At 43.0% G+C, this 26746-nt stretch overlaps 2 protein-coding genes across 3 annotated transcripts in view; one reads left to right on the forward strand and one right to left on the reverse strand.

The window, feature by feature from the left end:
- The window catches only part of INSYN2A (inhibitory synaptic factor 2A), a 30752-nt gene extending 5504 nt beyond the window's left edge, over window positions 1-25248 (reverse strand). The window contains exons 1-2 of the mRNA XM_079312274.1: window positions 25014-25248; window positions 12203-13259 (exon numbers count right to left, since the gene is read on the reverse strand). Of these exons, the coding sequence (XP_079168400.1) occupies window positions 12203-13254 (1052 nt within the window). The 5' untranslated portion in view covers window positions 13255-13259; window positions 25014-25248. The remainder of the gene's footprint in view (window positions 1-12202; window positions 13260-25013) is intronic.
- DOCK1 (dedicator of cytokinesis 1) overlaps window positions 1-26746 on the forward strand; it is a 245380-nt gene that overhangs the window by 86800 nt on the left and 131834 nt on the right. The gene's annotated exons all lie outside the window — the stretch shown is intronic.

A 26746-nucleotide genomic window follows, 5' to 3' on the forward strand; every position in this document is an offset into this window, starting at 1 on the left:
CTTAGATTTTTCTTTGTAAAATCACAAATTTAGATTCTTTCAAAGTTAATTCCAGTTTGTAAGTGCTGGCAACATTTCTTCAAAGTTGTTTTTAGAAGAAGTGGGGCAATAGTTTGTCCAGGGAACTTTGGAGATGTAGAAAATAGATGCAGTCAGGATTCCTTCAGGGAATGAGGTTCTGCCCTGGAGCCCAGGCAGTTCAGCTGATTGACCTGCAATTATTCAGGGCTGCTTTGCTTAACCAGAGGCATCTCTGCTCCTTCCCTGTCCTTGCAGGGACAGAGCTCCTCTGACAATGAACAAAAACCAAAAATCCAGCATCTGAAGAAAACAAACAACAACAACAAAAAAAAACCCAACCTGGCTTAATTTTTACCTGACAGAATATCCAACCTATGCAATATCAAGTGTTAATGGGAAATTCTGCACCCACTGTTGGATGTGCCTTGTCCCCAAGATGAAAAATGAGCATTTCTGAAGTGCTGCAGGCTGTTTGTGTAGCTCAGAAAATGATCAGCTGGGCCTGTGTCACTTTTCTTTCTGATGTTAAGGATTGTCAGTGGCTGGGGTGGTGGCACAGCCAAAGGCTCTGGGGCTGTGGCTGCAGCTCTTGGCACTCTGGTGGCACCAACAGAAGTTCACAAGAGGGTGAATCCACTTCTTTGAAGAGCTTTTTTTCCCTTCTAAATGCAAAATCCAGTGTGAAGTTCTTGCTGTTTTAAATGGTTGTTATTTGGCCTCAAAATTGCTTTTTAATCAGAGGAACATGCTCAGATTACCAACATTGCTGATTTTTCGCATCACACAAAAGCCACATCACAGAGCCATGGAATGGTTTGGGTGGGAAGGGACCTTAAATCCCCCCCAGTGCCACCCCTGCCATGGCAGGGACACTTCACTGTCCCAGTGCTCCAGCCCCAATGTCCAGCCTGGCCTTGGGCACTGCCACAGCAAATCTGGGAATTCCATCCCAGCCCCTCCCAGGGAAAAATTTCTTCTCAAAATCCCAGCCCTGTTATCATTTTCCCAACCTGCAGAATAAAATTCAAGATAAATTTAATGTTGGAGGTTAATATTAAAGTGGATTTTTATTGAAGGCTTTCAGGGGCAGATATGGTAGTTGAGAAAAACAACAGTGGGAAGAACCAGTTTGGGATGGGGTCTTGTATTTCTCAAGGCTTGGAGCTCTGGAATTTGTGCTGGTTTTTTGTCTAGGGAAAAGTGATGGAAAATTATTGGGAAAAGTAGCAATTAATATAATAGGTTACAGAGCTGCAAATATATGTGCAGAGAATACAGAGAACATAGAAAAGGAGAAAAAGGCAAAAATCAAAATGGCATCAAAGCCACCCTCCTTCAGATGTGCAGAGGAATTAAGGAAAAGCAAAATGTCCATTTGGTGTGCTCTTCCTTATGGGAAAAACCCCAACCTTGGGTTATATATCTTCTCTAAGAGAAGCAATTCCTGATTTTCATTTCCCCTCTTCAAATCTTTCAGAAGCTGACATTCAAATTGTCCCTACTATGAACCTGAGACTTGTAAAATGTTGGTTTTTTTGTGGGTTTTTTTTTTTCAAGCTATTGATCAGCTCCTAAAAGCTCTAACTAAAGACCCAAATTTAAAATCTACAGATGAATTGGGGAAGACCTTTATTTACTGAGGACATAAAGAACAGTCAATAGCTGCTTTCAGAGGGACATGGCTCTGCTCTTTATAGGTGAAGCCATAAACTCTGTGCTGGTGCCAGCTTGGTTTAGTTTTTTTTATTTAAAGTTGTTTTCCAGTTGGGACATTTTCATTCATCTTTGCAGAGCTGGAACTGGATATCTTGAAGGTCCCTCACATCCCAAACCATTCTAAGATTTGATGGTGTTTAAATGCACAATAATTCCAGATTTCCATATGCTTAAAAATATATTTGCTGGTATAAGGCTGGCTTGTTAAGCTGATGAAAATGGTCCTTGGACGTGAATATTTAAAAATAAGATGATTTTTGGATGATGAATTTGAAATCCTGATCTCTCAACTGTCACATTCAGCTCTTCTTGGTTTTAGCATCTTTGCAATTCTCAGTCTTCACTGGTTATAGGGATGCATTCATTTTCTAGCTGGATTTAATTCTTGATTAAATTTTCTTAAAGCACTTTTTCCTTACTGAGTATTTCCAGCTTTTCAGAGGTGATTTTTGCATCTTTTCTATTATTTCCTTCTTTGAGTGATGCTGTTGAATTCCCTGAAAGCCCCAAGAACACTCCATGGTGTCCCAGTGTTTGGTTTCCATCTGGCAGTTTCCGAGCTCTTTAGCCAGGACTAAATTATATGAGTGTTAGAACAGTATAAATTCAATTATTTCTACAAAAATTAAACTCCTCATGAAACAAATTCTGTTGTTGATACCTCAGGGCTTTGGACTTTTACTTTCTTGTTTTCACTTAATTATCTACACAAACACTTGCATGGAATTTGTCTCCTTCACTCCAGCAAGGATTTCACTACTGGCACAGCATTTCCATGCAGATTTTAGGCAATGAGGTTGATTTTCAGTGAGAAAACTCTGAAAAACAGAGTTTCCATCAGCTTTAACTCCTAGGAATGATTGAGAGCAGAGTTCTAGGTGATGATGCTTTCCTTGTGCCATACAGTGTTCTGAGTGAGTGGAATTTTTTCCTTCCTCCTAAAAATAACTTGGAAAACATTCCAGTGTAGGAGAGAGACCAAAAACTTTTGTCCTTCGTTAGTGAACCAGTTGTTATTTTTGGTGAGGATAAATTCTTTCAAATGTCAGGCTTTTCATAAAGCAAAGTTTCCTACAGAAAATCTGTCACCTCTTTTTAGAGAAATGCAAGTTGGCTTTGGCCTGGTGTAGATGCCAGGGGTTGTTCCTGAATTTTCAGGTGGTTTTGGGTGGGATGTGTTCTGGTCTCCACTGAGGAGCAGCTGTTGCTCCTTTGTTCCTCAGCTCCTTTCTTTTCTGTTTCCATGTGGATGTGCAGAGCTTGGGCAGGTTATGGAATCCCAGAATCCCAGACTGGTTTGGGTTGGAAGGGACCTTAAATCCCATAAAATTCCAAGGGCAGGGACACCTCCCACTATCCCAGGTGCTCCAAGCCCTGTCCAGCCTGAAGGTGCTGGAGCAAGGATGGATGTAGCTGAGTTCAGTGTCTGTCTGCATCTCCCCTAGGAAAGGAGATCTCATCTCCAGTTTTCCACACTTTTTTTCCATATTGTGTTCAGGAGAATTTCACTTTCTGACAGGGTTAGGTGTTTTTTTGTTGGTTTTTTTTTTTGAGCATTCTAAGCACAACCTGAGCTTAACCTCAATTAACACTCCCAAATATTAAAATATCATAATGAAGAACAACCATTTTGCTGACATGGGCTGACAGGAACTAAGAATAGGCTGCAGTTTTCAGAGCAGCCTAAGGGAATTGCACTCTCTAAATCCCTGTGAAACACAGAATTTGTGCACATGCTGGAGGCTTTTTTTTTTTTTTTTTTTTTTTAAATACCAACTTTAACATAAAAATCTTTGCATTTTAATATTGTTTTGCTGTATAAATTAAAGACCCCATCAAACTGGAAGAGATCTGTGCATGCTGATTTTTTTTTAAAGGGACATCTATTAAAAACAAAGGAAAAAAAAATCACTAAAAGTGATTTAGAAGGATTGATCTGTTAGTGCTGGGTGTCCTCCCTTCTCTGCTGGGAGTCAGGGAATACTGGATATTAACTGAGTGCCCTTAATGGCATTTTCCAGAATGTGATGGGTACACAGCAGGGTGATCCTGATGCTCCTCACACTTTTGATGGATTATCACCAGCAAGGAGGATGAACAGACTTCAAGAATATTTGTTTTTGGTTGATGTTTGTTATTTAAATATAATGAAACAAATGATCTTAAGCAGGCAGTGATCCTTTGAAGTGTTTGAAGTGACAGTTCTGGCCTTGCTCAGAGGAAATGCAGGCCCTGCTTCTATTGAAGTCTTTGTGTTAATTTGAGTTGTTTTATTATTTCATAACACAGTTGATTAAACCTATTGATCCCAGATGATTTGGGTTTAAAAGGATCCTAAAACCCACCCAGTTCCACCCCCTGCCATGGGAGCACCTTCCACAGACCAGCTTGATCCAAGCCCATCCAACCTGGCCTAATGTTGCCCATCTTTACAGAAAAATGCTTCAAAAATCAACAGTTGGATGGAGAACTTCTCAAAATCTTTGTTTTCCACTCAGAAATAGTACAGAACTGATAATTCCAATAAATGTGCTTCAAGAGAAAATTTGAATTACTGTGATGAGCATAATCTGCCTTTTGGCACAATGAAATGACTCCACTTTGTCACCAGAGCTTTAGTTGTCCTTTTGACTTGAGGAAGTCATTTTTCAGCCACATAAAATGCAGAAAAAAATCTCTTGTATATCTTTTGCATCTTATTTTAGGTTAAAATAAATCCTGCTTAGCCCTAGAGGTTTATTCTGCCCTAGGAAAGATTTAGCACTTTAGTTCAGTGGGAAACTCATACAAATACATTTGTATCAGCAAAATTGGGTTTTTAGTGGATGAAAACATCTTGTTCTTTGAAGAACTTCAAATTGTGCCCCTAAAATCAGGTCTGGGCAGGTCTAAACCACCTTGGGCCAGGCTTTGGCTCCTATAAAGGTGTTCTGAAAAGTCACTTTCAAAGTAGAAAATTGGTTTTAACCTTTTTGCTGCTGTGTTTTCCTGGAGTTGCTAATTACCAATTAGCAGTTTGCATTTAGAGATGATAAAAATCATGATGGATGTTGTGCTTCAAGGAATTACCTGGAGGCTCTTCCTGGTGCAAACATGGATTTGTTCCATGTGTGCTTGGGTTATTTTTGGTTTTCCTCCTAACTGTTTTATCTGTTTTCTGTGGATTTGTTGTGTGTTTTTCCTGTTTCCCTTTGTTTTGTTTTCCCCTGGGAGCACTCAGAGGTCACACAGGTCTGAGTGATCCCAGGTTTGTGCTCCTGGGTGGTTTTTCAACTAAGGATTAACTAAACCTTAATAGAAAAAGTTTTTCCTGTCTGCAAAGCTCATCCCATTGCACCCTCTGCCCTGGAGAGGGAGAATTTCCACAATCCCAGGCTCCAAACCCCCTCCAGCCTGACCCTCCCACACTGAACACTCCTCTCTCTCTTTTTATTCCAAGGCTGATATTATTGATTTGGCTTCTGAAAAAAAAAATCCTTTGCCATGTACAGAAACTCAAGGGTGAGATTTTCCAGGCTCTTTCCAAGACAGTGGTTTGTCTTTTGCTGCATCCTGACAGTTGGAAGCAGATGAGTAATTTGCTTTTTGAGGTATTTGCACTGTGGGTGTATGGCATGACTCCCACAACAGCAATTCAAGTGTTTTCACCCTGTAAATACATTTTACATTATACTCAGGTTAGTCAGGGAGTGTTTTTTTTTTTTTAAATAAATATATACTTTAATAGGACTGTTGAGTTACTAAAAAAAAAACCCCACAGTGAGAATGAAGAGAATTAAAATATATTTCAAGTGAAATCACAAAATCTTACAGGAATTAGGTGTGTACAAGGTCAGACATCTCTCCTGAATATTTGTGCTTTTGTTGTCTAATCAGAAAAATCAGGAAGATGATCAAAATGTCAGCTTGTGGTGTTAATAAGAATTCAGAGAATTTGCTCTGGTGGAACAGCAGCTGCATTGCTGGTGTGTAATTTTAGGCCTGGCACTTCCAGCAGGTTTTCTGGGACAATCCATGCCTGGGAACCCCTGACTTCAATTTTCTTCAGGCCACAGATGTGTGGGATGGGAGGGACCTTAAAAATCATCTCATTCCACCCCCAGGTACCTGAACCAGCTCAGTCTCCATCATCTCCCAGTTTTTCACCTTCACTTCCCTAAATGTGCTGCACAGGAGCTTTTATTAAGCCTGTCCCAAATCTGGAGCCTCTGCAGTTTAAAAACAAAGCTCCCCTGTCTTCAGACAAGTCTTTTTCCTCCTTTTTGCCATTTTTCCTCAGTCAGGATGGGAGATAATTGTACCTTTGTGCAAGCACAGGGGCTCAGGAGGAGGTGTCAATTAGAAATCAGTTGTTTCATCTCCTGCTGAAGGAACAGCAGTGAGAAATTTAACACTGCAAAGCTCATTTTGGTCCCATTTTTACAGGCTCATGGCTCTGCATTCTGATACTGCCAACAGCCAAACTGCATATTAAAGGATTATCCTAATTGTGAAAACTTGATCATTCCTTACCTTCAGTCATCCTAGTTTTTTAAAAAAAGACTGATTTAGCAGGAAAACTCTCCTTGCACTTGTAGGATTTGGGCAGCTTGGTGACTTTGGGAAGCTTCTGATCCATGGTAATTCCTTTGGATATATTTAACAAAAACATGGTTTGCTTACACTTTTTTTTAGTGTTTCATTAACAGTGTTTCCACATTTGAATTGTGGGGATTTGCTTTTATTGCTCTTTGTGTCCCTGCAGCCACTCTGCTGGAAAAGTCCTGAACCTTAATTTCACTTTGAAGCTGCTGATTCCAGGCTGGAACAGGGAAGTGTGGTGGGGAATGAGATTTCTTCTTGGTTTTAAAGTCCAGTTAATAGCAACCAAATAGAAATCAAATTGTTTTTCTCACTATTTCAAATACATTTCCATTGAATTGTGCCCATACAGTATATGCAGATAAAAAGCTGGGCTGCATTAGCAAAATAAGTTCTATTTTCTGAGATTCAGAACATTCCTAGTGGCATTTTTTGGGAGAAAACAGAGTATTAATATTAAGTAACTCTGCTAAAAAGATTATTCCTTTTTTTAATGTTCATTCCACATTCTGCTTGTTGTTAAGTGTTGACTTGTCCAATTTTTTTCCTCATTTTCTTGCTGAAAACCTCCCACCACTCTATTCCTCACAAAGGATTGATAGAAAGTGGTTCTGACAGCAGGATTATTTAAGAGCTCTCTATCTTCCATGTTATGGTATCCAGGTACTCTGAATTATTACACATTAATGTTCCAGGATGTCTGTGAACTGTGAGACTTTGCCCTTTTTATTCACTCTGACAATCTGATCTGAAACTTGGATTATCAACCCCAGAATAAATGTGTCCAACTCTAATGAAAAATCCTATCAAAAATATAAATCTCATCATGGCTTGAAGGCTGTGAAATGCTGTGCTCTGAAATACTCCTGGTACCTGCCTTTGGAGATCCAACTCCAGATGGGTTTTAGGGAGCTAATTCAGAAAAAAAATGGAAGGTGATGTTAAAAAATGGAATTTGAGGTTAAAAAATGGAATTTGAGCTTAAAACTTGGGTAATGCTGGATTTTTTACCTTTAGTGATACTGGGTATTTCAGTGATCAGTCTTATATCATCACCTTTCACTGTTTGGTTGGTTTGGGATTTTTTTTACTTAAAAGAATTTTAGTAGGAGGGGTCAAGGGGCTCCCATGGCCTGGCAGCAGGTTTTGGAATATAATGGAATAGTTCCAGTGGTGAGGTGTCAGTGTGTGCTCCAGCTGTGCCTGGGGAACAGGAAAAGGCTGGTTCAGAGCTTGGAAAAACAAATTTTTCTTATGGTGAGGGCAGGGAAATGGAGTTTTTGTGTCTTAGTACTGTTCCTGCTTTGGGTTGAGTGAGCAGCACTCAACCATCATTCCATCAAGGATCACAAGACCCACAAAGCTCTGATTTTGCAAAAATTGCTCCTTTTTCTTGCCTAAGGAAGATGCATCCAAGGAGATTTCCTGGCTCTGCCTCAGGAGGGATTGTTGAAGTTTCTGAGGTGTTTGGGTGTATCTGTGTTTGGGAATGATCTGTCAATGGTGCACACCCCAAAATACAGCAGCTCCAGGGAGAGAAGAGAGGGAAGAATTTAGGAGGTGGCTTTGGGGCTAATGAAATGAATGTGAGCAAATTTCAGAGGTGATTCCAGGCAGGATGGATGGATATGAAAAGGTCACAGCAGGAAATCAAGGCACTCATCACAATCCTCTTCCCAAGCTGTTCTTACAGTGTCCCAAAAGCCAGAGTCACTCAGAATATGACACAATTTGTGCATCCCACATGCAATTTGCTCTATTCTTTCTGCTTTTCATATATTTATTTCTAGTGAGCTGTCTTTTGTAGTTAAGCTTATCTGCTTTTCCCCCTCCATTTCCAGGTGTCCTCATAGCAATGATCCTGTTACACCTTCCCTTTGCCAGGGCTGTAATTGAAAAAAAAACAAAACAAAACCTCCAGGGGGGAAATCCCAAACCAAGCCCTGTCCTGCCATTGCTGCAGCTGGCACATCATTCCCAAAGGCTGAGCTTGCAGAGACTCTGCTCTTTGAGCTCTTCTGAGCTTCCTTTTTTCCAGGTGTGAAATGAGGATTTTGGAGGGCAGGGGGGGTGGACAGCAGAGGTTGTTCCTGCAAACAGCTCAGGCAATAATTGCTCTGCCTCCCTGACTCTGATTTGCCATCTCTGCTGAGCAGGAGGCTCAGTCTGGGTGACCTTGAGCACCAATGCTCTGCTCTTCCCTTGGGTGCAAACCTCCAGCCACACACACAATATGGGCTTGTTTTCTGCTCAGAAATGACAATGTGAGGCACAAAAATCCCTTAGTCATTGAAAAACCTGCAGGGACATTTAAATTCCATCCATGACATCGTGTGCTCTCAGAGCCTCTTGGAAGGAGTTTGTTGAGAGCTCTTTAAATTCCTGAACCACTGCTGACTAATAGAGGAATATAAATGAGCTCTGAAACAGGTTCATTTAACTCTTGTCTAATGTGTAGCATTTGGCCTGGCAGAGTCAAAATACTGTGACTTGTTTTTGTGTGGCAAATTGAGCACTTTGTTTATTAAAATTCTGATTTGTTGTATAATGAGGAGGGCCCAGATTACTGTTCTTTCCAGGGGAAGGATTTAAAGGGCAGGTCACTGCTGTTCTCCAGCAGCAAAGTAATTCTGATTATGTGCTCATCTTCGGTTCTGTATTTCACAGATCTTCATTAGCCAGGTTTTAGAATGATTAACTTGTATTTTGCTTGCAGTCCTGTCAGCCTTAGTGATGCTCTACACATTTGGCTTCCTAAATTCTCCATCTGAACACAGACCAATATGTCTGTAAAGTGAGATTACTGATAATTTATCAGAATAAAACTGGAGCATAAAGCTAAGTTTGTATTGTAAGGCTGTACCCTGCATCATGTAATATTCAATGTTTTTTTTTAACTCTGAGCTGGGACTCTTAATTGAAGCTGCAGCTCTGCACTTCCTTCATGCATGACTTAAGGCATCCAGCAATGTTTGCTGGGATGTAATTTGCTTTTTTTTGTAGAAGCTTTCACAGAGAGAGGTAGAACAGCCATTTTGCCAGAGATTTAGTAAATAATGATGCACATAATACAGAATTTTAATGTCCTTTGATATTGGGATGGGGATCAGAGTTTTTGTTTCTCCTCTAGCTCCAGTGGCTTTCCCTTCCCTTCAAGCAGAGTTGAGTGCTGGCTGTTGTTGCTAATTGCAGATGATGGAGCACTGACATTTTCAAAAGCACACATAGATGACAGGCACCCAAAGGATCAGACTGCTGCCTTCAGAGATGCTGCTACAATTCTGCTGGCATCGACTCATTTAGTGATGAATTGCAGTAATAGCAGTTCAGGACCTACAGCATATTAGTGAAAATGAATCCACTGAGCACCAGTCCCACAGCACTGCAACAGCACTTAAAGAACACTGATTTCCTTAAAGGCAGAAAAATCTGATTAAGAAATTCAGTTGGGGTTTTGTTTTTTGCTGCTGGTGGTTTTTTTTCTTCATTTTTTTTTCTTTACCAGCAGCGTGTTATTTGTATTTGTTTCTTGTAGCGTGTTATTCTAAGGAATTTAATGTACATCAGAAAAGCAGGTGAGTTCCATAAATGCAAAACATTTCTTACTGTTCTAGCAGATGGAAGATGTTACAATGAGCAATAGAACTGCTATAAATTCTTGATCTATACTGACCTAAAACCTGGTTCTAGCAGGAAAAAAAAAAAGCTCAACATGCTGGCACTGAGGAGATACGTAATAGTTTACACAGGGTCTGTGGCAAAGATGTTGTAGGATGAATGCAGCAATTGGCAAGAATTATTGCAATAAAAGGATGGGGCTGCCTATTATTGCAGGAGTTGTGTAATTTGAGGGAGCTGGGGATAAAGACAGGCTCTGTGTTAATGATGTGTTGGTGTTTGCAGAACAGAGTGTTCTCCCAGCTCTGAGACAGGGATCACTGTGGAGATCCCCAGCACAAAGCTGTGCAGTCTCCTTCCAAATCAGCAACAGCCACCAAATCAGAGGGGATGGAAGGCAGGGACTGGAAAATGTGCAAGTGTGAATCTCTTTTCTTCTCCTTCCCTCCATGCCTGGGACATGTCTGGAGCAGGAGCAGCTGAAAGCAGTGCTAATGAACAGGCTCTTCTTGGTCAAATGGAGTCCTGTAAACTCCAGTACACAGATCTGAGTGTCTAACAGGCTGTAAAAATACTGTGAACTGGGATTTATGGATAATTTCACCATTTTAGGGCTAATACAGCTTTGTAAGGCTGACAGCTGCAGAGGAATTATTTGAAGACAATCCTGGGTAGTTTGACCAAGATCAGTTTTTGTGCCAAGGGCAGGGGTGCACTCCTAACATTGGCTGCATGAACAGCTCTGCTCTGTCAGGCCAGTAAAAAATCTGTGTTTGCTGCACCTGTGGCTGTGCTATCTTTGGGAAGGGATAAAATGTGGATATGTAATTGTATGGAGGAAGCAGAGTATTTATAGCAGGTGACTCTGGGCTGATGTGGGTGTTTGTGCACTCAGGGCTCTTGACGAGCAGGTGATGAGTTATGATGATGATGAAATAGTTTTCTGTATTTTGTGATTTGAAAAGCAGCTTGGCACTTCTTGCCAAAGCTCCTGCAGTTTCTCTAAGTTAAGAAAGTCAGAGGATTCTTTCTCTGAATAATAATTTAAAAAATTACAGAATTGTTTAAGTTGGAAAAATCTTTAAAATCATTGAAACCTGTGTGGCTTTCAGATAGGCCAAGAAATATCCTAGTCTGAATATCCTCAACTTGATAAATCCTTGATACTGATAATTGATAAGGATATAAATAACAATAAGGATTTATAAGGATATAAACAACAATATAACCAGCTATAAAATAAAGTAAAAACACAAGGGCTGTGTTGACAGCAGGATCCAACTAAGATGACTTTTTATGCCAAACATTTTGAGTTTAAGGATTTACGTGATTTCTACATTCCTAAAGAAATTTAAATTAAAGATGTAAAATACCTTTCTGCCTCGAACAAAAGCAGGTGCTTGTTGAAGTAGCACGAGCTGCTGGTTTCTTAATTTTAAAGTCCTGATTTCCTAATTTTAAAGCCTCTTCTGGCAAATTGTGATTTAATTACAGAAGTATTTCAAAACACACAAACAGCACACATACATTTTGAGGTATGTTCACTGAATAAAGATGAGGGGACTAAGGTGAGTCAGTCTGTGAAATGTTTGTTAGGGTGATAAAGGATGGGTTGAACTGTCCAGGTAAAAACTAAAGGTTGCACTGAGTTCCAGTTTCAGTATTTTTAGTGCCTTATGGGTTGATTTAAATAATGAAAGCTGAGGATAAATGCAGCTTTGTTTCTTTCTGCTTGGTTTGTTGTGTTTAGAGGTGTGTGAAAGCTCTAAAGAAGACTTTGATATTCAAAGTTTTCATTTCATTTCCTTCTGAAAGAAATACCACCAAAAATTCAGGTGAAAGGAAACCAGACGAGATTCATATGCCATTAAGGGAATTATATTAGGAGTTGTAATAATATCCCTTAATCTTAAAAAGGTAAGTCTCTTACAGAATTAAGGTTTTGCTGCTGCTTTTCATGCCGTGTGAGGAATTATGGCTAATGCAAGTTGCTGATGTGAAAACATCCTCGCTAATCCTGTTTGGAGAGCGGCTCGCTCTCTGCTCCTTAGAAAAGGCACAAGAAGATGTATTATGGGCCCTTCGTTAAATAATTACTTAATTACACCCTGGGACTGGCAGATAGCAATCTGAATGCTGCTGGCAGGTTTCTCCTGAAGCAGCAGAGCAGCGCGTGAGGAGCGCCAGGGGCGCGCTGGCATTGGCAAAACCAGGGCGGACAACACATTTCAATCGGCTCCCACTGGTTAAAAAAGCTTCTACTCACCCTTCCCTGTGAGCTTCTCCCTTCTCTAGCTCCTGTATAACACCCAACAAGACTTTGATGGTCTCCTGACTAGAGCTGATCAGGTTCTCCATCATCTGAAGCTGCGCTTTCAAGTCCACAACTTCGGTGTGAGGCACGATTTGTTGGCACTCCTGGCTGACGGCCAGGGTGGCGCGGCAGGGCTGGCTGTCGCCCAGGGGCGCCACGTTGAGCTGCAGGCTCTGCTGGCTGCCCCGGGGCGCCGGGCACTGCGGGGGCTGCACCCCGTTCAGCTGCACCGTCCTCGTGCCGTCCCGCTCGGGGCTCAGCCCCCAGCGGGCCAGGCCGGGCTCTGCCCGCGGGCCCGGCAGGTACACGGCCGCCACCTCGGTCTTGAAGAGCCTCCCGTGCAGCGGCGGCGCCGCCTCGTCGCTCGCTCTGCCCCGCGCCGGCTCCTCCTCGCCGGCCTCGGCCAGCTCGGCCTCAGCAGCAGCAGCAGCAGCTGCAGGGGGTTCTTTGGGTGAACTGTGCAAATCGCTGCTTTTCCAGCCCTCGGCGCCGCCGCGCTCGGAGATGTGGGAGATGAACTCGGCCGTCTGCAGGCTGCCGGCCTTCCTGTCCTTCACCTCCAGCAGGAACCCGTTGTTCTCGCTGGGTAACGTGTCCACCGTCGAGGCGCTTTTCAGAATATTCCCCTTTTTCCTGTCCAGAGGGAAGGTCTGGTAGCACTTTTTGAGATCGGGGGAAGTCTGGACTCCTGTGCTCTTGGTGACGTTGGGGATGGACCTGCGGGCCGGCACCGTCATGTACTTGCGATAGGCCGTCTTGTAGGAGACGGCCTTGGCCTCCCTCTTGTCGGGGTCCTGCGTGGAGGAGCTGCAGAGCTGCTTGTCCCTCTGCTCGTTCTGCGCCTCGCAGATGTCCTTGAACCTCACCTGCAGCGCCTTGTTCCGCTTCTTGATCTGCCGGTTGGGGTCCAGCGCGTATTTCATCTCCAGCGCCAGCGAGGCCGCGGGCTCCACGTCGCTGTCCGAGGCTGTGAGTAAGCATTTGCTGGGCTCCTTACTCACCATGGTGCCTGCAGCCAAAAACAGAGCACAAAGCCTTGAGTTACAGCACAAATGTGATTTTTTTTTTTTTTTTGGTCCCCCCTAAGGTTTTTGCAATATTTGAGCCACGTTCCTGAAAATGGCTGCGATGCGCTTGGTTCTGTTGAGTCGCAGCCCTTAGTGATTTTCTGGAGATTTGGATCTTAATCATGCTTTAAATCTTGATCTGTTAGGAATACCTGCTCCTCAGAGAGGAGGATTCCTGGTGCCAGAAGTTTTTCCACAACTGTTTTCCCGTGATAGGACTGTGGCTGTCATTCCAGGAAGCAGTTTCCTTTAGGAATACGTGCTCCCGTGAAGCCAATCCTCTGAATTTACCTGGCAGTGAAAACCAAGTTTGGTTTTCATTTTGTCACTTGGACAAATGTCTTTGTCCAAGTAAAAAGTTGAGAGCTCTGCCCACCCCTTAATTCTCCTTTAACACAAATATTTAGTAGCAAGAAATGTCAAACTGGAATTATTTTTAGAGTGTGCTTGCTTACCAAACACATTTCTGCTGTGTAATGTATTCAGCCTTCTTTGCAAGGAATTAATTGGTCGTTAGAGGTGTCATTATTTGGATTTTCATAAAAAATTTCCTTATGGCTATAACTAAATACAGATTAATTGTTATTAGCAACTGGTTGGTAGCGCTGGATGCATAAAATGTATGAATTAGGGAAGTTTTGGAGGAAGTCAGCAGTGCATCAATTAAGGTTTTGCTTCAAATGCAAAACAACTCATCCTTTCCTAGAAGCAGTAATGTGCCTTTACGATACAGCTGCTTATCCCTAAAGATCCTAGAGCACTAAAATCCCTCCAAACCTGTGATGATTCACAGAAATTACTTCATCTGCCATTGAAATGTAAGCTCCTCCTCAAGGAGGAGAAGATGCCAACTGCTTAATACAGCTTTTACCCCCCCCAAAAAAAAACCAAACCAAATCCAGTTGTACAGACCATAGGGGATCTGGAGTAGCTGCATAATTAAGATTTCATTTTTACACCTCATTTGAAGTTGTAATTTTTACTTTCCCGTTGTGCAAATTTCTCCCTGAGACTTGCTGAATTACCAAATTCTCACTTAATCCAAACATTCTGCATATATCTCCTGGTGAAACCCTCAGAGGGACTCGGGAGTATAATGTAAAACAAGTAAAGGGACTTTCAGGTGTACTTGAAATATGTCTTTAATTAAAATTCCTTTGTCTCTTTAATAAAATATGTAAAACTCTTGAAGAGTTAAGTGCCATAATAGCATCTGTTTTAGAGAGCCAACTGAGGGGCACAAGGGAATGAATCCTTGACTAGTCTACATTTAAAGTAAGAATGCTTAATGGGGAAATAATTTTCAGTGGAAAACTGAATGTTTATGAGATTTAAAAGTAAAAGTAACACTTCCCTGAAGGTACACACAGAGTCCAAGGCTGGATTTCTGGGTCAAAAATCTCATGAAAACATGTTATTACTTAATATTTTTTTCATGTTGTAATTCCCTGGCCCCGATAATTTGTGAAGAAGGAACTGAAATATTCCAGAATCCCCCAATTTGCCTTTTTCTGTCTGACTTGTGATGCTCAGGGAGTGGGGAGGGAGCTGCAGTCGTTGGAGAAAGGGAAGAAGTTTTTCTGTGACTCTGATGTAGTGCAAAGTCTGTAGAAGAAGCAAAAAGAAGGGAAAATTCAGGACAAAACTATTCCAATAATGGAATCTGAGAGTTTTCAACTGGATGTTTTATATATACAAGCCTAGGGTCTGATACCAAAGTAACCAAGTCCCTGTTTTGGGGGGAAAAGAGAGAATAAAATGGAAATTCTAAGGAGAGTCTGAAGATAAAAGTAGAGCAGGGAGGTAAGATCAGTTATCCCCTGATTTTGAGGGGAATAAATGAACTACATTTGAATGTCAGGAACTTTTTGCTGCATTTGAAACTCTAAATAAGGAGTTGGTTGTGGGGGACCATCAGTGTCCTGTCCTGGCTAGTTTGGGCTGTATTTTAATTGTAATTTTGTTTGTGAGTGAAGTGATGCCTTTATTTGAGGGGCATTCTGCAAACAGAGCAGGTGGGGAGCACAGCCATCCATCCTGTGTCACTAGGGCTGGAATTTGGGAATGTTTCACTGAAAAAAGTGCTGCCTGAGATGCAAACACAGTCCTTTAGCTTGCAGCTGGACCACATTAAAATCTATTGTAAAAAAAAAAAAAAATCTGTCTATCTAAAATTTATCTAAAAAATTTATTAAAAAAAATCGATTGCTGTCGAGCCCCAAAAGTCTGCACTGTAGAATTACTGGAAGCAGATTTTCCACAACAGTCTGGCAGATTAAGAAGTTGACCAAAAAACCCCCTAAATACAAGAACATGAAAGCCATTACAGCCATTAGTTCCAAATCTGCCAGTGGGAATTTTCTGAGCTCCCAAGAAATTGTGGCAAAAATGAAATGCTGCATTCACAAAGATGTGAAATATTCAGTAACTGTGTGTGAAAAAGCCACGTTTTTATCCAAAAGGCTTCAAAAATTGGCTGTTAGCTCTGAAAGTCACCCTTTAGAACCATCTCTTAGAATTCCTCAGAGTTGTCAAAGTGACTTTTTTGGGCACTTGGTTATTTGACAGCAGGATCCATTAACATGCAATTTATTTTCAAGTATTGGCTTGATATTTCATTAGTGTCTGTGAGCTGTCTCAATTTTCAGATTATTTTACCTCCCACTTGAATCCCATCATTCTTGGGGGCTGCAGGATGGGTTTGTTTGGGACCAGGAGTCCGGAGATAATCTTCCAGAGTAGATAAATGGGGAACTTCATTCTGCACTTAATTTTAAACATGTCTTTAATAGCCAATAAATTGATTCTTCACCAAATTGCTTGTCTCCCTTTCCCAACTGCACAGGCCTGATTGATTTAGCTGATCCAGAGTTTCAGAGTTTTTTTATTCCCACTAGTAGCTGGGAGTAATAATTTTAGAGATATCTGTGATTAAGAATGACAACAACCAAAAGAAGTCAATTTTTTTTTTTTTTGAAGCCTTGCTCGGATCCTGGTGTCTCTGAGGGGAACTCTCAGTGCTCAGCTGATAAAAGAACAGTTGAGCAAAGAGTCAATTGTGAGTTAACACTTCACAGGGAAGAGCTGATAAAATATTTCCTGTTTGGTTTCATTTTTGGTTTGGTCAAAGTTTGGTTTATTTAGGCACTGCCACAGCGACAGGATTTTTGGGTATTTTAGGAAACAACTGAGCTGGAGTTTCTCAGTTTATGGCTGGTGCTGTCAGGGGGGTAATAAAGCCTTTGGATTTCAATTTTAGTTGCAGATGCCAGTTACATGCAGATAGAGTTCAATTTTTTATCTGTACTTACTCCAAAGAAAGAGCTGATTTGCTAAACTAAATATTTAAGTAATCACAAACTTAGTTTTTCAGTTTTTAGCCTTGATTTGTTTAGAAACTTGTGGCTGATTACCCTTAAGCAGCATCCCTCTATGTTTGAATATGGAAATAAACTATTAAATAATAACTAAAAAGTGATGCACAGAGAAGCTTTGAGTATAAAATCTTCAGGGTAATTATAGAAACCACCAGTTAGGTGGCACAAATCTTTGCAGGACCTTCACTGTGCATCCCAAAGTCTGCAGAGTCACTGCTCAGGGAGGAGAATTACAGGGTGGAATTTCCAGAATGATTGGTTAATGAGAGGAGAGGAGATTTGGAACTCACCTTGCAATTTCCATTTGATCTCTGTCAGTTTTATGACACAGAAGCAGATTCAGGATGTGTTAATAGACAGAGTGGGCTTAAACTTTCCAGCTTCCAAATGCAGGGAAAGGCACAGATTTCAGTCCTTGGGTTTCCAGAGCAAATGAAGGTTTTGGAGATGCAGCTGGAAACATCTGTGCACACATTAAGAGCACACAGGATTTTCTGCATGGATGGTTTGGCTTAAAATAATGCAGGGAATTGCAAATAATTGGCTTTTTGCATGGCAAGTGATCTGCAGCATCTTTAGGCTTCTGGATATTTCCAGGCTGGACATTCTCCTGAGGAATCCCCACTGCCTCAGATATCATTTTATATTCCTAAATAGCACCTTCAACCACTTACTTTTCAAAACCTATTTGATGTCTATAAGTCATAAGTGTATCCATGGAATATTTATCCAATTGTATGGTAAAAATAAAGAGCAGAAAGAAATTCAGGTTTACTTCATAGAAACAAATCCAGGATAGAAGCCTAAAATTAATTCTAAAATTCCCATACATTTTGGCTTCATTAAATGAGTATTTTTACTCTTGTCAAAGGAATCTAATTGTTAATTAGCTGACAGTGTTGTTATGTTAAAAACTTCAAAATAATTTAGTATCATCCTAAAAGTAATGTCCAGTTAAGAAGATTGTCATGATAAAAACGTTGGAAAATGTGAATTACCTTAGGCTATTATTATTTATAAACGTTGTTTGCAGCAACTTTGCCTTAGGAATTTTTGGAGGGTTTTAATACAAATGGACTGAGGAAAAATTCTGACTTCCAGATAAATCTGAGGGTGCAGGTATTCCCAGTTTTTAGGGGATAAAAAAATACTGATGAGAGGATTATTAGGAGAACTGATGGGGTAGCCCTGCCTGTCTTTATTTCATCACAGAATCATTCATGTAGAATAACAGACTTAGCAGTGCTGCTAAATGTCAAACCAGTATTTTTTTTAACTCTGTTTTGAAACCCTGAGGCACTGAACTTGAATTTTCTCTCTCTTGAACTTCCTTATTTATTGCTTAATACCAAAGTCATCCTTACTGCTGCATTTCCAAGTGCCTTGGAATTCTTCCTGTGGAATTATCAGGATCCTGTGCCATTGGATTTGTCTTTTCTCCCCTCCCATCCATTGGCAGGCTCTGTGAGAATGATATATAAAATAATAGCTTATGGCTGAAATACCCAATAAATGCCTTTAAATGCTCTTGTGAGCTTCAGCTTCAGAACTAAGTGGCAACAAATAAAATGTTCGATTTAATAAGCCTGGAGACTTTTAGATAAAACAGGAATCTGCTGGAGGATAAACTACTTAAAATTTTCCTTACAAACCAAGCCAGTTTCCCTGAATGCAGCTGGTAGAAGCAATTTTCTTTTAATTCTGACATCTCTACTATGCTTTTGGAACACAAATTTTAATAATACTTAGGTTTTGTTGCTTGCTATATTGTTCTGTGCATAAAATTAAAAGGAATCCATTCAATGTGATAAAATTCTGGAAAAGAAGGGCTATTTTCCCCATAACAGAATTTTGCAAGGAATAGCACCATTAACAGGAGATTTGCACTTGCACTAAAACCAGTGTAGACTTATGGGGTGAGTTAATAACTATTAACTTCCCAGTGGAACAAATGCAATGTCACAAGATACTCCCTGTGAATCAGAGTGTTCTGATCTCAAACATTTGCTGGGATTTAGTGGACTGGAAAAAATAATGTCACTGTTAAGAGAGCGATGCTGATTTTTCTCCCTGTGCTCTGCAGCTCTGGCTCTGAGGACAGAGGGGGAAAGGTTTCTTTAGCATTATTTTGCTAAATATTTATTATTCTGTAGCATTATTTTGCCATGTAGATCTGGGCAAGGAGGAGGAGCAGGATGCTGCTGAGGAGGGGTTGCTAGGAGAATCCCTGATAGTTCTGCTCACTCTCCTGCCTTGCAGCAGTCCAAAAGCCACAGGACTTGCACTGTTTCAAAGGTTTCTCATTTTTATGGGACTTTCTGGTAAATAATTTAAAGGGCAAGCTGTTAAAAACAAGGGTTTAAGGCAGTTCCTTATTGGCATTACTGTTGAATGCTAAGTTTAATTGTTCTTAGTTGACATCAATAGGTTTTGTGGGTGTTTAAGGAAAAAAAAACAACAGGCAAATGACAGGGGGAAAAGCAGTGCTGCTCTTTAGCTTTGACCAACAGGGTTGTAAAACTGTCAGAGCTCTGCACAGAGGGATCTGAATGCTGAGAACACAGAGTCATGGAATGGTCTGGGTTGGAAAAGTCCTGAAAGATCATCTGTCCACCCCTGCCATGAGCAGGGACACCTTCCACTGTCCCAGATTGCTCCAAGCTCTGTCCAGCCTGGCCTTGGGCACTTCCAGGGATTTCCAGACTGTGAGCACTCACAGGAACTGCAGCTGGATTTGTTTTCAACAGAGATTCTCAAGTGTTGGGTGAAGAGGATAAAGCAGATAAGCAGGTCCCAGCTCCAGGCTCTGATCCTGCATCCTTAATTTTGCTCTGCAGATCAGAGCATTCCCTGGGAATGCAGGTGATGCCACAAATGGGAGCTGACAGTGACATTCCTGGGGTCAGAGCCCTGCTGGGATCAGCCTTCCAGGCAGAGGAGCCTGGGAGGGTGTGAAGTGTTACTAAACAACTCAGCTGGGTAACTGAGGTCTAAAACCTGACATCATTAGCAGGATGTTAATTGGGGGATAGGATCTGTCTAGATGTGTTTCTGCACTCCACTGCTGGCTGCAGTCACCACCAAATAAGAGCTGTGTCATTTGTCACCTTCTAGAGGAGCACACTCCTGAAGTTCCTGGTTTCAGGCAGGTTCTGGTTCTGCTGGAATTCTGAATTATCTGTGTACAGGTGGATCTGAACGTGCTGGTGTTGGGGGAATTGCACAGATCAGCCTGACTCCTGCTAGAGCATTGTACAAAAATTCCCATTAGTTCCCCAAAAGGAGTTTGAATAGAGCAAAAAGCTTCAGTTGCTGAGGGGAATTATAGTCCCTAAAGCTGCAAAGTTGCCTCAAAGGTGGATCTAAGATGCTTCTGAAATACTGGGAAGAAGAACCCAAGTCTTGTGTGAGGGTCAGTTCTCATTAAACAGGACTCTGGGAGATGGCTGATGGAAATTGCTCATTCCAGGGAACAGTTTTGGTGCCATGTGGGAAGAACTACATGGGGAATGAAGAGGGAAGCAAATACAGTGTGGAGTTGCTGAGTACGTTGCTCCCAGGTTTTGTGGACCTGGGATAACGTGGAATAAGATTTTAAAATAAACCTGCCCATGACAAGGGGGGTGTAATGAGCTGATCCTTAATGCTCTTCCAACCCAAACCACTCTGTGATTCTGGATTTTAGGATGGGTTGTTTGTGACAGGGATGATTAGGAAGTTTATTAAAGTAATAATTAAAGACCCTCTCAGGGATATTTTTTTGGCTGGTGAAGGCACCAGACAGATAATTTGCATCACTTTTCTTGTGGCTCTGTGTGCTTTTATTCCAAATTGTGAATGCAGGAATTTACCACGTTTCACCAACTTGCTCAACTAAAACCCACGGATTCCTCTGGAATTCAGCAATTTGGGCTCAGTCTCCAGAAGGGATCAGTGTTATCACTGTCAGCAGGCAGTTCAAGCATAATTTCTGCTGAATTACTCTCTCCAGCAGTGGGATGTTTTATCTGTGTCTTTGTCAGCTCCACAGAGATATCGCTGTGTTTTATTTGCCGATGGCCTCGATACACAGGAATGTATCTAACTGATCCACAAGTTACATTTCTCTCCTCGTGGGTATCTCCTCATTCATTTCTCTTCTCTATTTGCAGGGGAGAATAATGAATATTGTAACAAAATGGCCATGAACAACCAATTACTAATGGTTGGAAAGAGACTTAGGGCTTGTTGTAGATTTTGTGCTTATTCATAGATAAATGCACCAAAATTAGGGATTTTACTGAATTCCCTCTTCGCCCTTCTCCCAGGAAGTAACTAACCAGACCAAAACTACTTGATGAGTTATTAACTTTTAAAGTATAATTCTAAATTCACATCTCTGCTTAAATGGGTTTGTCTTGGGCATCAGAGAGAACCTGTTATAGCTTTTAAAAAGTCATTTACACCATGGTTGGGCTTTAGAAGCCTTGACCTCACCAAAATTGTTCCAAGCAATGCAATCCCAACCTTGAGATGAGAATTGGGAAAAACAAAAAATAGTGAAACAAGCAGGAAAGGTGGGCAAGAGCACAAAACAAGTAACTCCTTTTTTTTTTTTTTTTGTGAGCTTGTGACAATTCCTCCTCGCTCAGACCAGATGGAAAGAGCTTCCTCTGCTTTTGTTTTTAAACTGGTTTAATTTGGTAACTACGTGGGCTTTATTTATAGGCTTGCTCCAGCAATCATGGGCAGGCAAAAATAACAGCAGCAGCCTGCTTCTCTTACCCATGGATGTCACAAACACAAGTTAAAGATGGGGTTTCTGAGATGTTTAATATTTTTTATATGAGTCTGAGACCAGGTATCAGCAACTCTGGGGGGGGTGGGACACACTAGAGCTCCCTGCCAGGACAGAAATTTTTTTGTAATGATTTAGAAGTTTGGTTCTACACCTGAACATAGCAAGACTTGAAGGCCTTTGGTTTTTTTAATTCATCTCTGTTTAATTCAGACTTTGAAAATGGCTCTTACTCCTTTATACTCCACTATATCAAACCCATTGGATTTAGCTGGAGTAAAAAAAAAGCTCACTATCTTGTGCCACTAAAGGGGAGAAAAACAGGCAAAGAGAACACCAAATGTTGCTGTTTGATCACTGAATTGTTATTTTTACAGCAGTTCTCTCTGCCTGAGGGACTTGTGCTGGGATGTCTTAATGGGAAGCAGTTTTCAGCACCGATCACCCTGACACAGAGCAAAAGTATGAGCAGGGTGAACTGTTCTCAGGAGTGGTAAGGGATCACTTTTCTGCCTGAATGTAGTAAAACTGGAGTAAACACCTTCAAATGGGGATGTGCCACTACAGTAAGAGAAAGCTCTGAGCACATTCTGTGTGGTCAATAACAATTTCAGATCGAGTGTCAGTACCCAGGGAGTCGTACCTGTGTGTGTTCAGAGGTTTTTCAGGATTTTCTCAGCAAGCATCAGTTTCACAAGGCTGGATGTGGAGCTCCCACTGAATTTACCACTCTGAGATTAATTTTTTCCTTAAAATACGCTCACGATTTTGTTTTCATAAAGCCTGTTTGATTTTCAAGCTGATTGGTAAAAATACAAGGGAGTACTGGGCTATAAAATAGATTTGTTGCTTACATGTTTTTTAATATGTTAGACAAATTTTCAGCAGTTCCTTAAACTGTGCCTGTCATAAAGCAGAATATAAGAGCTTTTTATTAATAGCTAGTTCAGATAATCACGTGAATTTTTTATGGTCTCAGATATTCTAGATTTACTGTCATTTCCTCAAGTGGGCATGAATTATGGGACTGTACATCCCTAGTTCTCCCTGTCCTGTGCTTGGATAAGGAATGGCCTTGAGACAGCTCAGGAGCTCTGTGGAGGTGTCCTTACATTTTAGCAAGGATTTTTGGCAAGCTCACAGCTTTCCCTGACTGGTTTCCACATCAGTCACAGCATGGCTAAGTTTGCTTTTAAATCCTCCAGAAGCAAACATCAGTGTTGGTGTTTCCTTGCCTTCTGTACAATCCCTGGCTGGGTTTGGATTTTGGATTCCCAGTGTCCTGGTGGTGCCCAGTGGTGCCTGGTGACTGGGAGGTGATGCAGGCTCCGTGACTCGGCACTCGGGCAGCTCCTGGGCTAATGAACCACACTTTCCTTCCTCTGCTCCTCTCCACTGAACTCACCACTCTTTTCCTGACTTAATGGTATCTAGATTAGAATACAGAATATGCTGTGTGTGCCCCTCATGCAGAACTGCTCTGTCAGTGCAGTGGGTATCTGGGGAAAAAGGCAGCGAGGATGTTACGAGCTCCTGGTTTGTGAGCTCAGTTAATCCAGGGTGCATTGAAGTGCTGGCCCTCTTGATCAGGATCTGAGCACTTTCTCTTGTGGTGCTCCTGCCCAGCTGGGTTTTTATGTGTCAGTCCCAGGGAAAAGCACTGATTCCATCCAGGATTAGAATTATCTCCAGTATCTCATTAAAAACACACATCATTAATAATGATGGAGTCCTAAAGAACAAACATTTTTCATCAAGGACATGGTGACATCCTTACAAGAAAGCCCTAAAAAAAGCTGATTTACTATCAGCATTCCCCATCATGTGAAGGGAGGATGCTGTCAGTGCAACAGCACCCTAAACTCTGGGGCAGGAATTTTATTTTAGAACTGTTGGAATTACAACAATTCAGTCTGAGTCTCTGGATTTGCAGTCTACATTATGGATTTCTCCTGGAGTCGGGCCCTATGCCACCACTGTAGAGCAGAATATCACCCTCCACGTGATAAATTAGTAATACCTGAACCCTGAGATATTTTCATCCAAATATGAATTTTTAATGCCAGGAGAAAAATCCAGCTTTTAACTTAGAACTGTTATTTGTACTCGAAAGGAGCAGATCATTGTAGTCCAGACAGCCAGGCACGAGCAGGCTGGTGGAACACCAAGAGTGAGGAGATCCATTCCTCTCCCTGATTTCCTATTTTTACTATTGTTCTGTTGGCTTGGAATTTGACATGAAATTAATCCCAGTCCATGGCTTAGGACACAGATGCATATCATGTGATTATTTTTGTTTATTAATTTATTTATTTTAGCTAATAGTTTTTCCATCTAGAAGCCAGATTTTAACCTTGATAGATGCAGCATTGCTGGCAGCCCGGTAAATCCGAGCACTTAGGCAGAGGGAATCAATTCCCAGTTTATATCAGACCTGACCTGTTACTGGTTTGCCTTTCCTCAGCACTTGCCGGCATTCAGCTGGGGGAAAAAGAAATGATTCTCCGAGGCTGGGAAAAGCAGCTCTTCCCGATTTTAGAGCCTAATGAGTTAAATTCTCCTCCGTGCAGGATTTTAAGCTGCTTAGACACACAAGGTCAAAGCAAAGCGCTCCATTCCCTATTCCGACTGGCGGCTGAGAGGGGGGCACAGCTCCCTTGGGACAGAGCCCTCGGGAGACGGTGACATAAGCAGGGAATATATTCCGAGCTTCCAGCCGTGCAAGATGTCCCTGTTTCGCCGGGGCTGGCGGCCCCCCCGGCGGATCCCATGGAACTGCAGTCCTGCATCCCCTCGCTGCCGTGCTCTCCGTAAACACGGCGTTCGAACGGGGCTGAGGTCACGGCACGGGGTTTTTACCAGCGAGGGAGGCGAGATGCGACTGCGGAGCGGGAAGCTCGGGATGCCTTGCGGGATGCAGGGCTGTGACTTTGGGGATGGTTCCCTGCTCCCTTTTGTCCCGTTTTCCTAACGGCGTTTGCACGGCATCCCCGATTTCGGTGATGGTGATGGGGGACTCGGGTGTGTTAAAACCCGGCACGCTTCACTGAATGGCAGCGGCTTCAGTCCCCGAGGAGGATTTTTTGGGCTGGTTGGGCTTTTAATGAAGTGCTGTACTGCAAGTTGAGAGATGAACACATCCCGTGTTCCTCCATCGCCGCGGTACGGACACTTCATTAGGACGGCTGAAGTTAATAAGCAGCGGTAGTTCCTCGCCATCAGCCATGTGAAAAGCCAAAGCACTTCGTGCATCCTCCAAAAATCCTCCAGCTCCCCCTCTCCTCTCCCAGGCACCGCCGGAAGGGGAGCAGGCAAAGAAACGCTGCTATTTTTCTATACGAAAGTCGCGTATCGAGATATTCTCTCGCTATCTGTCACGAAAGTTATTGGATGCAGGAGCTGTTCCCAGGCAGGCAGATACGCTATTGCATAACGCTGGCGCTCAGCGCCAGCCTTTCTCCTCATCCCTACGAAGTTTTCCGCCGGCAGCAGCAGCGGCCGGGGCTATTTGGGGGTGTCGGGGCGAGCGCTCAGCTCCTTACCTTGTGCTTCCTCACGCAGAAGCCGCGGTCCGGGCGAGCATCTCCCTCCAGCCGCCGGGGCGAGCCGGGCGTCAGCGCCGGAGCGCCGGGGCGCATCTGCCGCCGAGCCGCCGAGCCGCCGCCGCGCTGCCCCGCTGCCCTCATGGGCTGCGGCGGGGGCTCCTGCCGGGGGTCCCCTCGGCCCGCTCCCCGCCGAGGGGAACTTGTTGAGCGGGACCGGCGGGCGTCCCCCAGCCGGGCGGGAGCGGGAGGAGGAGCCGGGGGCCGGGCCGGCGGCGGGGGCGGGCGGGGGAGGTGGGGATGGAGCGATGCCGGGCGCGCCGAGCGGGGAGAAGCGCGGGGCTGCCGCTCGCAGGTTCGCTGGGAGCCTTTCCTTAGTGCTCTGTGCGGGGGCTCATTAATAACAGAGCCCTGCACACCGTCCCCAGGTTTCCAGTCGCGCTACGGGAGCAGTGGAGCAGCCGCAGAGTGGGTGATGCTGGTCCATTGGGAATCTCAGCGAAGCGCTGGGTTAAAGCTACACGGCTGCCTTTTATTGCGAGGGAAAGTGTTTGAGGTGCTAAAGGAGTAGCTGCTCCCATTTGCTTTTAAACCTTGTAGAAAATGGACGCAAGTTCAGAGCGAAGCAGTTTGGCAGAGGGGATTGATAAACGTGATAATCTGTGTAAAACTTGAATCCAATCTTTCCTCCTTTTCTGTCATTTTACAGAGGGTTAAGCAGTGATGCTTTCACTAAAAAAAAAAAAAAAAAAAAAAAAAAAGGTCTGGAGCTAATTAGGTCGTGTGTATCTAACCTGAGTGATGGACAGAATATGCCATGAGAGGAATGAGAATGGGTCCGAGTTGAGAAGCGTTGGGTTTGTGTTTCATTCTGACATTCCCAGGAGTTTTGCTGTTCAATAAATACTTTCCAGCAGGAAACTCTGCTAGCCCAGGTGCCAGCAGGTGTGGGCCACGGTGTTCCTGTCACAGCGCTGCCACACCACTGATGTCCACGAGGGTTATTGATTTGGGGGTTACTGAAGCCACCCCTGATTTGAAATGCGGATGAGAGCAGCTGGACCAGCCCGAGGTGTTCCAGCACGACCCCCGTGGCACAGCGGGCAGGGGCAGAGCTGGGCACTGGGTGGGTGCAGGCATCCTCAGGCAGGATGCAGCAGCAGCAGCACTGGCTCGAGTCCTGGCAGCTTCGGGAGTTAATTAGCTGGAGCAGGAATTGCAGCAGGAGCCGGCGGTGCTGCCGCAGCGGCCGGGGCGCGGGGCTGTGCTGGACAGATGACACCGAGCTCAGCCAGCCCGGCTCTGCCTGTGCAGCACGGATCACAGCAGCCTTCAGCAAAGCTGGCAGTCAGCAGAGGGCAGCTCTCCCTGGCTCTACCTGGCCAGGTACTCCTGCCACCCTTATCTCCTGCTCCTTCTCTCTGCTCTGAGCCCTAATCGGGGCTGTCAGGGTGTGCCCTCCTCATCACCTGCTGCTCTGCCCCGGGCTACGACTGTGCCACAGCTTTGATCACATTTAGCATCTCTCATGGTATTTTATCTGAGATTTTTTTTTTTTCCAAATAACTTAAATATCGACCTGCTTATTGATGCAACAGCAACCACCACGCTGTTGTTTTTTTCTTTCTGTTTTTCTTTCCAGCAGAAAGTGCTGGACTTTTCCAGTGCTGACTTGCTGTATTCCAGGTCCTCTGTGGATTTCTCTCTATGAAAATAAATGTGGTTTTGGCTGC

The sequence above is a fragment of the Erithacus rubecula genome (assembly GCF_903797595.1).
Source record: "Erithacus rubecula genome assembly, chromosome: 9".
NCBI lineage: Eukaryota > Metazoa > Chordata > Aves > Passeriformes > Muscicapidae > Erithacus > Erithacus rubecula.